The sequence below is a fragment of the Urocitellus parryii genome, chromosome 2 (genome assembly GCF_045843805.1).
Source record: "Urocitellus parryii isolate mUroPar1 chromosome 2, mUroPar1.hap1, whole genome shotgun sequence".
In the NCBI taxonomy this organism is placed as follows: domain Eukaryota; kingdom Metazoa; phylum Chordata; class Mammalia; order Rodentia; family Sciuridae; genus Urocitellus; species Urocitellus parryii.
Window position 1 is genome coordinate 138,660,758 of NC_135532.1, and position 13,502 is coordinate 138,674,259.

Below are 13,502 nucleotides of genomic sequence, written 5' to 3' on the forward strand. Positions count from 1 at the left end.
TCAGGTTCCAACGTTTGTCTATGCTATGTTAGAGTTTGCCTGTTCAAAAGCATAAACTTTATGCAGACGGATGTATTATAGATTTGGAAAAGACTTCCAGCCCAGGAGCTGAGCCACCATCCCCTCTGCTCACATCTTCCTTGCCAGTAACTCTCGGCCTTTTGCTCACTCTTTCCTTTTCTCTGTAGTGTGTGGACTGAAGAGACTCAATGCACCTTGCTGAATGCGTCCATCACGGAGACATTTAATTGCTCCTTCAGCTGTGGGCCAGACTGCTGGAAACTCTCTCAGTACCCCTGCCTCCAGGTGTACGTGAACCTGACTTCTTCCGGGGAAAAGCTCCTTCTCTACCACACTGAGGAGACAATGAAAATCAATCAGAAGGTAGGAGCTTGGCACACTGTATCCATGCACCCCCACAGAGCTCCGTGCCCCACTCATCTCTCTCTGAAGTTCCCCTTTGCCAGGAAGTAGGCCCTGGCCACCTCCATTCACAAAACTCACTATTTGACTCTGGCCTGGAAAATACTTTTTCTCTGTGCAAGCCATAGACAAGTCATGCCCCATATTGTGGTAATGCAGATTTTTGCCTTCACTTCCATTTGGGAGGATAAATTTTTCTTTATTTTTATGCCAGCAGGCTGAGTCTTTCAAAGTAGGAATAGAACTTAGAGATGTGCATATCAAAAACTAAGTATTTGCCACGTACCTGGGAACCAAAAGGTGAAACTGCATTGCTATATTTTGTTTTTCCACAATCATTATCAATTGGTTCTTGTACTTTGAGGATAGAACTTAACCTCTTTGAGCCTTAGTTTCCTTTTCTCTAAAAAGATGATAACAAATAATCACCCTGCAAGGTCATTGTGAGAATTAGAACAAAGGATGTAGTGTTGAACAGAGCTCAGTACCTAGCACAGGATAAATCTTCAACCCATGGTCACAGTGTGTGTGTGTATTTGTGTGTGTGTGTGTTTCTTCATGTATGTTGTGTTCATAGAGGTTGGCTGCACTGATGGAATCATGCTCAGCAAATGTATATTGTGTTAAAGCTCAACATAATATTTATATTAATAAAACTTGGGATAACCAGTAAGTTTCATGAGAACCAACCTGCCATTATCAATTTTAACTTATATTGAGTTTTGGACTTTATAGTAGCAATTTAGATGTACAGAATACTTTCATATGCCAAGACAATCTAATATCACTCTCCAATAGAACAATAGGCTCTTATTCCCAGAATACAATCCTCATGTACTCTAATCTTTCATATAAAAACTTCATTATAATTGCCAGGGCTGAAATAATATAGCTTCTAGTTATGTGGAGGGTACAATAGCTTGGAGTTTCAATACTAGAACAGAGAGAGTAAGTAGAATATATGTCAACATATCAGAAATTCACCCTGGGTTTAGTTACAAAAACTTCAGAGAATTCTTGCAAATATCTCTGAGGACTCACCTTAATGAATATTTCAAAGAATGATATTTGAAAATGTTTCTTCTGATTTTTCTTTCATTTGTAGTATCCACAAACAATAGCAATCTTAAATCTGTGCTGCAAACACCCTCACAAGGTGTTTGTTTTTCAAGATCTTCCCTCAAGTCAGATTTTTAAATCAAAGCTGACCTGTAATAATGAATACCCATAAAACTTTCAAATAGCCAAGGAATTGGAAGGGAGCCAAAGTTGAATAAGCACCAAAAAGTGGGACTCTTTCCATTTTCTCATTTTGACATTGGATCACTGCAGCCCTGAGATTGCATTAACCAGGCTATAAACAGGGAGTAAAACTACCATTAAAAGTCCTAGTTATATATTTAAGATCAGTATGTTTTCTCCTGTCAGAATGTTCTAGGTCATTGTTTGGATTATTTGCACCACTCCCTTGGGGGTTTTTTTGTTGTTGTTGTTTGTTTGTTTGGGACTGGGGATTAAACCCAAGGGCGCATAACCACAGAGCCACAACCCCCAGCCCTTTTTATTTTGAAACAGGTTCTCTTGCTAGGTTCTTACAGCCTCGCTAAGTTGCCAAGGCTGGCTTTGAACTTGCGGTCCTCCTGCCTCATCCTCATGAGCCATCTACCACTACCTTGTTTTTAAATGGAAATTATAACACCCAACCAGAAACAGGCATGAAATGAAAACATAAAGTTCAAGTATTAGAGATTCTCCCATGTAAATACCACAAGAGTAAAGAAATTAAACATTTCCTGCACTCCAAAACACCTTTTCTACCTTCTCTCAATAGCTGCCAGAGATGACCACTGTCCTGCCTATTATAGGAACTGTTTTCTTATTTTTCTTCGTAGTTTTATACCCAAACGTGTATCCTTAAATTCGATGTTCTATTTTTGCCTCATTTTTTTTAAATTACATAAATGAAATCATACAGAATAACTTTGTTCATACCTGGCTTCCTTTGCACAGTGTATTTTCAGAGCCCTTCTATTTGGCTGTGGTTCATTTTCGTGCCTGTACTACATTCCACTGTATGAATATGCCAATTCATTCATTGTACTATTGATGGACATTCTGAGTTAACTACAGTTCGGGGCTATTACAAATAACACTTCCTTAGGTATTCTCATAAATGTCTCTTCATGCTCGAGCAGACATTTTTCTGACAGGTATAAACCTGGGAATGAACTATCTAGATCATAGAGTTTACATATCTTAAAGTTTAACAGATAATGACAAATGGTTTTCTAAGTGTCTATAGCCCTTCATAGTCCCACCAACTCTGTATGAGTGTTTTTGTCACTCCAAATCTTCAACAACAATTGGTATCATCTGTGGTCTTTAACTTTCACTAGTGTGTTGATGTCTCCTACTGGTTCTGATCACTCATTTTGTCGCGCTCGTTTTCATTTAATTATTGGTCATTTGGATATCCTCCTGTGTGCAGTGTCAATCCAAGTCCCTCAGCTCCTTGGTCTATTGGGTTGTTTCTTCCTTATACTCATTATAGGAATTGTTTAAGCCTAAATATGAAACCTCTGTTGGTTATGTGCAGCAAAAATCTTCTCCCATCATGTGTCCTATTCATTGTCAGAACAATATCTTTCAATAAAAGACGTGTCTAGTATCAATGTAAGCTAATTTTGTCAATCTTTTCTTTTTGTTTAGTACTTCTGTTGTCCTACTGAATAAGTCTTTGCCTACCTTGAGGTCATGAAGTCATCCTCCCAAATTATCTTCTAGAAGCATTATTATTTTTCTTTTCACAAATAGAATACAATCTATCTCAAATTGATTTTTATATAGGGTCAAGATTATGAGGGTCTTCATATATATAGAGAGAGAATATATATATATATATATATATATATATATATATATATATAGAGAGAGAGAGAGAGAGAGAGAGAAATATATATACATATATATAGAGAGAGAAATATATAGAGAGAGAGAAATATATATATATATATCTCCACTAACTCCAGCACATATTTTTAACATCCTCACTGGATTCTCTTTTTATGATCCTACTTTTCCCTCTGTTTTCTCAGAAACTACTTCATCTGTCAAGTGTTCTTTTAGTGTCTAGCCTAGAGATTACAATGGTAGTTTTGACTAATTGAGAATGTTAAAATATTTTAAATTGTCATTATTTTCTCAACTTACATATTATTATCATTTTTATTATATATAGATATACTCATGTGAACATTATTATCACTGTTGTATGTAGTAAATATTAACTTATATGGGCCTCCATATTTTTCCACTTTAATTTTTTTCAATCTTTTATCTCTGCTCTTCCATCTGGGATCCTTTTTCCATTGCCTGAAGAATACTCTCTAATTAGCATTTATTTTAGTGCAGTATCTGGTGTAAAGAATTTTCTCAGTTTTCATTTGTCTAAAAATACTTTTTATTTCACTTTTATTCTTGAGAGATGAATTTGCTGAGATCCAAACTCAAAGAGTTGGCTGTTCTTTTGTTTCTGTTGTCATCTGGTGAAATTGTCACTGTTCAGGAATTGGTTCTCAGCTTAATTTCTGCTTCTTTGAAGGTAATCTTGGCCTATTTAGAGTTCGTTTCCTTTTTCTTTATACAGTTTAACAGCTGTGTGCCGAAGTGCATGGTTATCTTTATTTAGCCTTCTTAGCTCCCAGGCTTCTTGCCCTGTTCCTTGATGTTGTCATTCTTAGTCAATGCTCAGACATTGTCTCATCAAACATTGTCTCCATCCTCACTTCCTCTCTCTTCCCATTCCGGGACTTCAATTGGTCATATTTTGGCTTTCTCATTTATATCCTCTCTGTGTCTCACTCTTCTTTTTGTATTTTTTACTCTTTTTGTCTTTCTTTGCTTTATTCTGGATATTTACTTAGATTAGCATCCCTTCCTCAACTCCAACTCAAGGTTTCATCTATTAATCTCATCTATTCAGTTCTTAATTTCTCTTATTTTCAGTGCTAGAATATCCACTTGAGACTTATTTTATCATTTCTAGTTTCCTGCAATATTCTAATTCTTCTATTTAAATATTTCTATGTAAAAAGTAAAATTGTAGTTGTTTTAAAGTCTGTTTTGATGATTCCAATATCTGAAGTCCCTATGTAATCATTCTATTTTTTTCTTCTTTTTTTGTTTTTATGTTGTCTTGGGCTTTCTAGATATTTTTGTTTGTTGCTTGGAGATAATATTTTTAAAATTATTTTAAAAATAAGTTTAAGCATGGGACAATGTCATGATGTCATCTTTTCCAAAAAATATTTTCATTTGTTTCTGGGAGGCCCCTGGAGACACCAATCCTTTAGGACCACTGCATTCTAACTTCATAAATTGAGATACTCAAATCTAAGCTGCAGTCCCTGTAAGGACCTGTGTACTTCAGGTTGAAGTTTCTCCTAGGCTTGCTCCTAGGATGCAGCCTTGCAGAGACCTAACCCCAAAGTGAATAGGGGGATCCTGCAGGTCCCCACTTGATAGGCCTTCAATAATAATTCCTACCCAGAGCTCTGCAAGGCTCTCAAAAGTGCTATTTAGGATTTTAGACACTCAGTCACCTTCTACAATTATCAAACACTCCTGAAGGAAAGACACCAGACACTCAACCTGCTTTTCCAGCCCAGAGGTTCTTTATTCTCTGCAGAGTCTCTCCTTTTAATCAGAAATATACATTCTGAAAATGCAGTTATCTCCACGTTGCAAACTTTGTGCAACATGAAGAATGTTTAGGATATTTCTGGGAAAAAATTAAATAAATAAAAATATTCTCAATGTCAACCTCCCTCTTTCTGTTACCCTCCTGCAACCTGACCAGAAATGGTCTTTTCCCCAGTTACAAGGAAATGGGTACATCCGTGTGTGTGTGTGTGTGTGTGTGTGTGTGTATTTGTGTGTTGTATCTTGGTTGTGGTGTTAAGGATCAAACCCAGAGCCTCATGCTTGCATGCTAAGCAGGCATCCTACCACTGAGCTACATCCCTAGCCTCTGAACTCAGTTATCGAGATACATAAGGAACTACTGGCAAGGTTTGACCTGAGCCATCAGGAGGCAAAATGATTCAATTAAGCTGTCTGTATCTTTGTAGGAAGACATTCAAAAGGATTTTAATTTTAAATTTTCACACTCTCATATTTTTTCTTTGCCTTTAAACCCTGTGCCCAGCCTCTTGTCAACATTACAACGAAAGCTGCTTAAGCTGATAAGCTGGCATGCTCTTGCGGCGCCATTGGCTGACTAATGGTCTCTGGGAGCTGCAGTGGGCTCAAGGGCCTCTGCCTCCCTTGGCCACAAGGCTGTCACTAGAATCATAAACAGTAGCTGAGTATTAATTCACTGTGATTGTTGCTTGTGAATTCCTCCCTTCTGATCTTTTTTGGGAGTTTAACTTCTTTTGCTCAGCAGGGATTCTCAAAAAATGCCCATCTGTTTTAAGGGTGGATTCAAAATGCAGTATGGTGTAAAACATGAAAATATAACCTTTTTTGGTTATTTTATAATACCATGTATGATATTTTATATAACTGTCATAGGGAAGATAGCTATTTTAGTGGGGGATAAGTTTCATATATTAGCCAATTATTTATAACTCCAAACAGCATCACCCCTCATGTTCTTACCCATTTTAAAGTTTTAATAGCTTCTCTAAATTCAGAGACTGTACATATCCAAAGCTTCTCAACTCAGCACTATAGACTTTTAGGGTAGGATAATTCCTTATTTTCAGTGAGGGTGAAGTAGGAACCTGCCCAGTACATTGTCAGATGTGTAGCAGCATCTCTAGCCTCAATCCACTAGGTGATGAGCCTCCCCACGCTAGTTGTGACAACTAGAAATGTTTCCAGACAGTGGTAGAATCATTGCTTACATTTTATTTAACTTTGCCTTTGGATGCTATAAAATCCTGAAATTGTATGCAAAGGTCCTTAGTTCCGATGCACAGTATTGCTAGGATATGGAATAAAGAAAATAAAGTTGAGAATCTAAATGGAAAATAAGAGACCCAGCATTTATTAAGTGCCCACTTGTATTATGTACCCAGCTCTATGCTGAAAATCTTACTAAGAACATCTCATTTATTTCTCCTAAAATAATAATAGCCAAATTTTATCATGAGCTTACAATGTGCCAGGCACTGTGAATTGCTAAATATTTTACACAAACTAACTTATTTAATTGTAGCAACAATCACACATGTTAGGCACCACTGTTACCCCTACTTTACAGTAATGATGCTGGGTTTAAAAATGAATTTCCCTAGTTATGCACTTAACAATTAACTAGGTCTGAATTAAAACTCTGTCTCTTTACTTCATCCCACTGTCTCCTAAAGAGAAAAAATTTCAGAGAATCCTCTTGAGAGAATAAAGAGTTCTGAAAATCCAAATTCTATGAAATATTTATCCTTCTGTTGGTGTATTTTGGTGAGTAAGTGAGAATCTACATCATTCCATCATGTTCCAAGAGGTTCATAGGATCAGGTAAAAGTCCTTAAGCAAAGAATCGAATTATGTGTAGATAATTCTGTGGCTCCACAGGGAAATCATGTTGTGTATTCAGTTGTGTAGCCAGTGTAATAATATATGATACAGACAGAAGCTATTCTGAAAATGGTTAAAAAAAGAGTTGAGAAACATTCCCTAAAATTTGATCTATGACATCACCATAATTAGCCTGTTAAATGTATTACATTGTTGCTGAAATTGCTAGGGACCACTGTTTGGGTCAGCTTTTTCACTGCTGTGACCAAAAGACCTGAATAGAACAATTTTAGAGGAAGAAAAGTTTAGTCAGAGGCTCATGGTTTCAGAGGTCTCAATCCATTGACAGCTGGCTCTGTTCCTCAGCTCAGAGTGAGGCAGGACATCATGGCAGAAGAGTGTGGTAGAGGGAAGCAGCTCACATGATGCTCAGAAAGCAGAGAGGGGTCTCCACTTGCCAGACATAAATATATACCCCAAAGCCATGCCTCAAAGCCCACCTCCTCCATCCACACCCTACCCATCTTAGTTACCACTCAATTAATTCTTATCAGGGGATTAATTCCCTGATGGGGTTAAGACTCTTACAACCCAGTCATGTCTCCTTGAACCTTCTTGCACTGTCTCACACTTGAGCTTTTGGGAGGCACCTCACATCCAAACCATGTGATTCAGAGATACTTCTGTGATTGACAAAGTTAGTCACTATTCACCAAAACTGAATTCTGAGACCTCTGAGCCCACCTCCACACAGAAATGAAAGGAAGGGTATGCTGTAAGAAGCTTCCATAAACCTATGTTTCTGAGCATGGAGAAGAAACTATTTCTTCCCAATACCAAGAGGACCATGGCAAAGGGTCAAGGTTAGATGATGTATCTGACTCACCCTGCATTGCAGACCTTGGGGCTCTCTTACATAGGCTACTCCAGATAGTGAATAATTCCAAGGCTCTAGACAGCTTCTCTCTCATTTCTGCATCTTTTAAGTGAGTTCTCTACTCCAAATTAAATAGAAGTGCCATAATAGATGTAAGAACTTTGGGAAAATATAGGAAAGGAAAAAAATGACCTTACATAGCAGAGCATGAATTCTGTTTTCCATTTCTCTACCAAACACTTCCAACAGTCCCACTTGCCAAAATCAAGCAAATATTTCAAGTGCAAACTAATCAGGTCTAAACTAGTGGGGGGGATAAGGATTCACTATTTTAAAAGTGATAAAGAGCTGGAAGTCTCATAAGAGGAAAGAAAAATAAAGTCCCAAATTGCCCTCTCAACATTTGTTCATCACTAATGTTCAAAGAACTCTGAAGTTCAAAATATACCTGTGGGACAGAGTAACCCAAGGCTACCGGCTGCTGAGCTCATTTTTTGAATACAGGATCATGTCTTATTAATTTGAATATAGGATTATGTCTATAGCATAGAACACAAAGTCTGGCAAATTGTATATGATTCATGAATGTGTATACTGTTTAAGTACACTAGAAAAAAATCCATCTGAAGGCATTTTTAGATACATTCCTGTCCCATTTCATCACCCCACCTTTTTTTGGGTCTCATTGCTTATGATTTTGATGCCTATATTTAGCATGCTAAAAGGCACATTGGCATAATATTTACTATCACTCAATAAATATTGATTGGTTTTCATTAAACTTCTGATTCACTTCTGAAATAACACACTTTCTTTTTTATAAAGAAGCCAATGAAAGACAAACCCCTCTCTTGAGGGGTCCTGAGAAATTGATAATTCCCTTCTTCCTGACAGTGAGGTTATTCAGCCAGATCCGGCTCCCACTGCTCCCTCCCCTCCTGGAATCTTTTATCTTTGGGATGAAGGCATGTCACTCTGCTTCACACATGCCCAGTGAAGCGTGTTCATAAGAAAACCCAACAGGTAGTTTGTCAAAACTTCTGTCCATCATAAGAGAGAAAAAAAACCCACAAAACTCTGTGGATGTAAAAGATTCTGGAAGTGAATCTAAGAAAAGGAAATTTTCAGTCATTTTCCAAAGAACTGAAAAGAAAATATAATTGCTCGGTCTTCACTGACCACAGAAGACTCTTAAACCCCAATAACAGGCTTCCATAACTAGGATAGGAAAGGCCATGCCAGGGGACATCTATATGGCTTTCAGTACCAAAATAAGTTTTTGTCTTTCTTTCTTTCTTTTTTTTTTTTTTTTTAAGTTTTTGTCTTTCAAGAATCTAAGAGATTGGGGAAAAGAAGTAAGTTTTGATTAACAAAACTCAAGATTAAGAAAAGAGATGTGAATTAAATCTTCTGCCGAATGTCTGATTCAGAAGTTTGATAAGTTTATATGTTACATGTTAAGGCACAAAAGAAATAATTACCTATGACCATTGTGAAAATATTAATGCACTTGTATATGTAAAATAATTACTAATATGTTCCTTTCTGTTACATATCATATACAGTGTAAAAGTTAAACCTTTCCATTCTCATATCTTCCAATAAATGAAAAGGTTTAAAAATGCTAAGGTCTTTATCTTTTCAACCTACATTAAATTTTCCACCTGTGTTGATCAATGATATTTGTTAAAATATATCCCATATGTTCTAGACCAACCACATGATAGTATCTGCCTAACATTTGATGAAATCATAAGATAACTAAAGCTTTACACCCAGTTCCTACAGGCCTCAGGAAGATAGTTTAATCCAAAGAAACAGAAAACTAGAATCCTAAGGTAGAATTCTATGTTTTGCAAATCTAACAGGACAAAAAGATGGGGACATGAAACAAGAGCCACTGAACAGAGCTATCCCTGTGGAGATTGTACAACTAGTAATTTTTCCCTCTTAGAGGTTTCATAACTTAGAACATGCCACTTGATGGAAGATCTTAGAAGATTGTATGAACATATATGATATTCCAAGAGAAAATGTAATAATAAAAATTTAGGAAGGCTTTATAGCATATTTATCATTTAATGCTCACAGATTCCCTGCCAGGAAATCTCTAACAACCCCGGGATATACATGAAATTGGTTCTGAGGGGCCATACAACTTGCCAACAGTAACCTAGTAACCAAATCTCCTAAACACAAGTCAAGATGTTTTTACATTGCCTCATACATCCATTATCACAAATGAAATCAGTAAGAAAAAGAAATGGATGATTGAAATATGCTAGAATTTTCATGGGTAGTTAATGGTCTAGCAGAAGTCAATTTGTATGTGAGTTGAAAAGGGGCAGGTAAGAAGTCAGGAAGAGCTAAAAACATCAGGGTAGAGGGTCCTTTCTCCAAGCACCTGCCTGCTGCACATACATGTGCCACTGGCCCTGAGGACCCAAGTCAGGTCTTGTTTGGAACAGCCAGCCTACATACACACATATTTCAGATCCTGATATCTTTAAACTTTAATAAGCAGCTCCTGTATTACAACCTTGCTGGATGGTCTCAGTGGTAGTTTATATCTTGTTTTATTTGGAAGAATCTCATCTAGTGACAGAGTTATTGCCATTTGGCAGAAAAATGTTTCTTTAAAAAATTTTTTTTCTTAAGCCGAATCAATTCATGAGAGCATAAGAAAAGGGGGGTAAAAAAAAAAACCTCTACTTTTAATAGAATGCCATTTTTATTGAAATCAATTCAATAACTCAGTACTGTTAAGCCACTGAAACTACTACTATAAACTATATTGGCACAAAATATACAGGGACCTGATGCATTTATAATCTAAATTGGCTCAGTTTGAATTCAGTCATAAATGGCTTTGGTATTCTGTGGTTTTGTTTTTTCTTAATGCTCTTCTTCAAAAACATTTTTTTTTAAACTAAAGACAAGATCTGGGAAGCTTGGAATAACAGAAAGCAGTACTCCCCACCCCCTTAAGTGCCTTAGAGCCTTTTGATCCAGAGGCATCCACCTAGTAGAGCATTTGCTTCCTGGCAGTCACAGGCTAATTGCCAGCTTAGTAATAAGTCACTGTGAACTTCTGGTTTCTTGAGGATACTTTCAGCCTCTTCATGCTGTGCTAATACCAGCACTCCGATGTACTCACAGGGATGTGTATACTCACACTTATTCTTCACTGGTTAAATTTCAAGGTGTCAGCCAAACCTGGCTACAAGAACATCACATTAAGCATGGTTTATAATAATGCTGACATGCCATGCTCCATTCTCAACTAATCAAAGAAACTTCCCACTGTTTATAGTCAAGCCAATGATTATAGCTCAGCCAACAAAGTAAAATGCCTGTGAGCCCACCAACAAAGTCAGGAGGAAGAGTAATTCAAATATACTCCATTAACAGAAACTCATTTCATTTCATTTTCATTTCTTTTATATTTTCTTCCTGTGAAATGTATAGGTCTATTCTGAAATTCAAAAATCTCACCCCAAATCTCATATCAAAGTACCTCAAAATTTACCCATAGCCGACCTCATCCATGTCTCTTAATACAGCAGTGTAAGTTGTGCACGGCACAACACTGAGGATACCAGTCTCACTGTTAGTTGAGGAGGTGAATATTTGTAGTCACCATTGATAAATGGGTGGTTTTCATAAAGTCAGTTTATTCTGGTAATTTTCCATCTGAAACAACAGTGTTTTGAAAATGAGGCCTAGTTTTCTAAAATACTATATAGTTTAGCGGTGATTCTGTCAGAAATCACTTTAGTTCAGAAAGTCAGTTTTAGATTTATCATTTGATAATATATATCACAAGAAACGAGAATCTTTTCCTATGGAGAGGGGCTTAGCATTGAGGGGGAGAAGAGTTAACCGAGGAGGCTTGTATCTCCCCGAAGAGTGGCTTACATCACCTTTTCCCCAACTTTTTCAAAAACCATTGTCATTTACATCAGTTTTGTCACTGCACACGTACAGACCAAAGAAAGCAGGTCACAGAGATTTCATGTCCTTAGAGATCACGTTAAATCGGGGAAATGTATTCAAATAACATATAATTCAAAAAACTACAAGAAAGTTATTTAATTCCATATGTATCCAGAGAAGAAAGAGGAGAAGGGAAAGGAGAGGAAGAGGGGACAGAGAGGAAGAGACACAAATGGAAAAGATGGAAGGGAAAATTCTGCAGAATAAGAGAAAAGAGAGAGGTGTAGAAGGGGTCGCAAGAGGAGTAAGAGAGGAGAAAAGATCAAAGGAAAGACACAGTGAGTTCTCAAATTAGGAATGGTTGAAAGATAAACTGGGTTGGGTCTGCTTTGGGAAAAGTGTCTTTGTCAAACTTTGGGCCAGAGATGGTAACCAGTGACCAAGGTGACTTAGCAGAACCAAATGAAGCCAAGCCAAAACAAAAGTACAAACTACATTGGTACAATTGATGAGCAGACGTTTACACTCTTAATTCCAAGAAGAAGGATGTTCAATAGGAAATAATTACAACCCAGCACACTTTGCTATGGGGAAGAGCCTAGTTGGAGTCATTTTCTTTTTGTGTGTGGTATGTGATATGGAATGATTGAAGCAAGCTAATTAACATTTCCCTGATTTTATTTTTATCGTTACTTTAATAATGCATGGGTGGGTTATCAAGGAACACCTTAAGCAATGTGTAGGGATTCTGTAGATTTCTAGAAGAACCAGTCTGAATGCAAATAGAATAACCACAGTGGTCATTTCACTGATAAATTAAGTTGTTCGCTGTACTCTACCCCTCCCACTGTCTGTCTGTCTGTCTCCCCCCCCACACACACACATACACACACATCTTGGTATAACGGTTTATCTCATTCTCTACAGTGCTCCTACATACCTAAGTGTGAAAAAAGCTTTGAAGAGTCCATGTCCCTGGTGAATGTCGTCATGGAAAACTTCAGGAAGTACCAACACTTCTCCTGCTATTTTGACCCAGAAGGAAACCAGAAGAACGTCATCCTAACCAAACTCTACAGTTCCAACGTGCTGTTCCACTCACTCTTCTGGCCCACGTGTATGATGGCCGGGGGCGTGGTGATCGTGGCCATGGTGAAACTCACACAGTACCTCTCCCTGCTCTGTGAGAGGATCCAGCGGATCAATAGATAAAAGCAAACATGGATGAAATTGTTTTCTTTAAAGCTCAAATACTGTTTTCTTTCATTCTTCACCAAAGAACCTTAAGTTTGTAATGTGCAGTCTGTTATGAGTTCCTTAATATATTATTATATGTAGAGCAATAATGCAAAAGCTGTTCTATATGCAAACATGATGTCTTTATTATTCAGGAGAAGAAATACTGTTTTGTGTTGGTCAGTTCTTTTCATAATCTTGTTTTGTTGCTGGAACTAGTGGTGTCCTTCCTTCCTTCCGCCAAAATAGGGCTCAGATATTTATTTGCCAACCTATATGGAGGAATGTAGCAACATCAGTGTGCTAAGGTCTGCGTTCTGAGGTATCAGATCTCTCAAAGACAAGATTTTTCATCATTTATTGTTTACTAAAGCTATAGCCAAAAATATTTTTTCCCTTTCTTAATCAAAATTGAGCCCTGTAGCAAGTGAAGGGACCGGATTTTCTAGTTAAAGGGTGTTAAGCATTTTTCTTGTCTTTTTATCATGTGACTAAAAAAGAAGGGAAA

The 13,502-nt window shown here is 37.2% G+C and overlaps 1 protein-coding gene across 1 annotated transcript in view; it reads left to right on the forward strand.

The window, feature by feature from the left end:
- Positions 1-12,970, forward strand: part of Kcnmb2 (potassium calcium-activated channel subfamily M regulatory beta subunit 2) — a 31,674-nt gene extending 18,704 nt beyond the window's left edge. The window contains exons 3-4 of the mRNA XM_026382946.2: positions 189-384; positions 12,686-12,970. Coding sequence (XP_026238731.1) covers positions 189-384; positions 12,686-12,970 — 481 coding nt within the window. The remainder of the gene's footprint in view (positions 1-188; positions 385-12,685) is intronic.
- Positions 12,971-13,502: the final 532 nt, after the last annotated feature.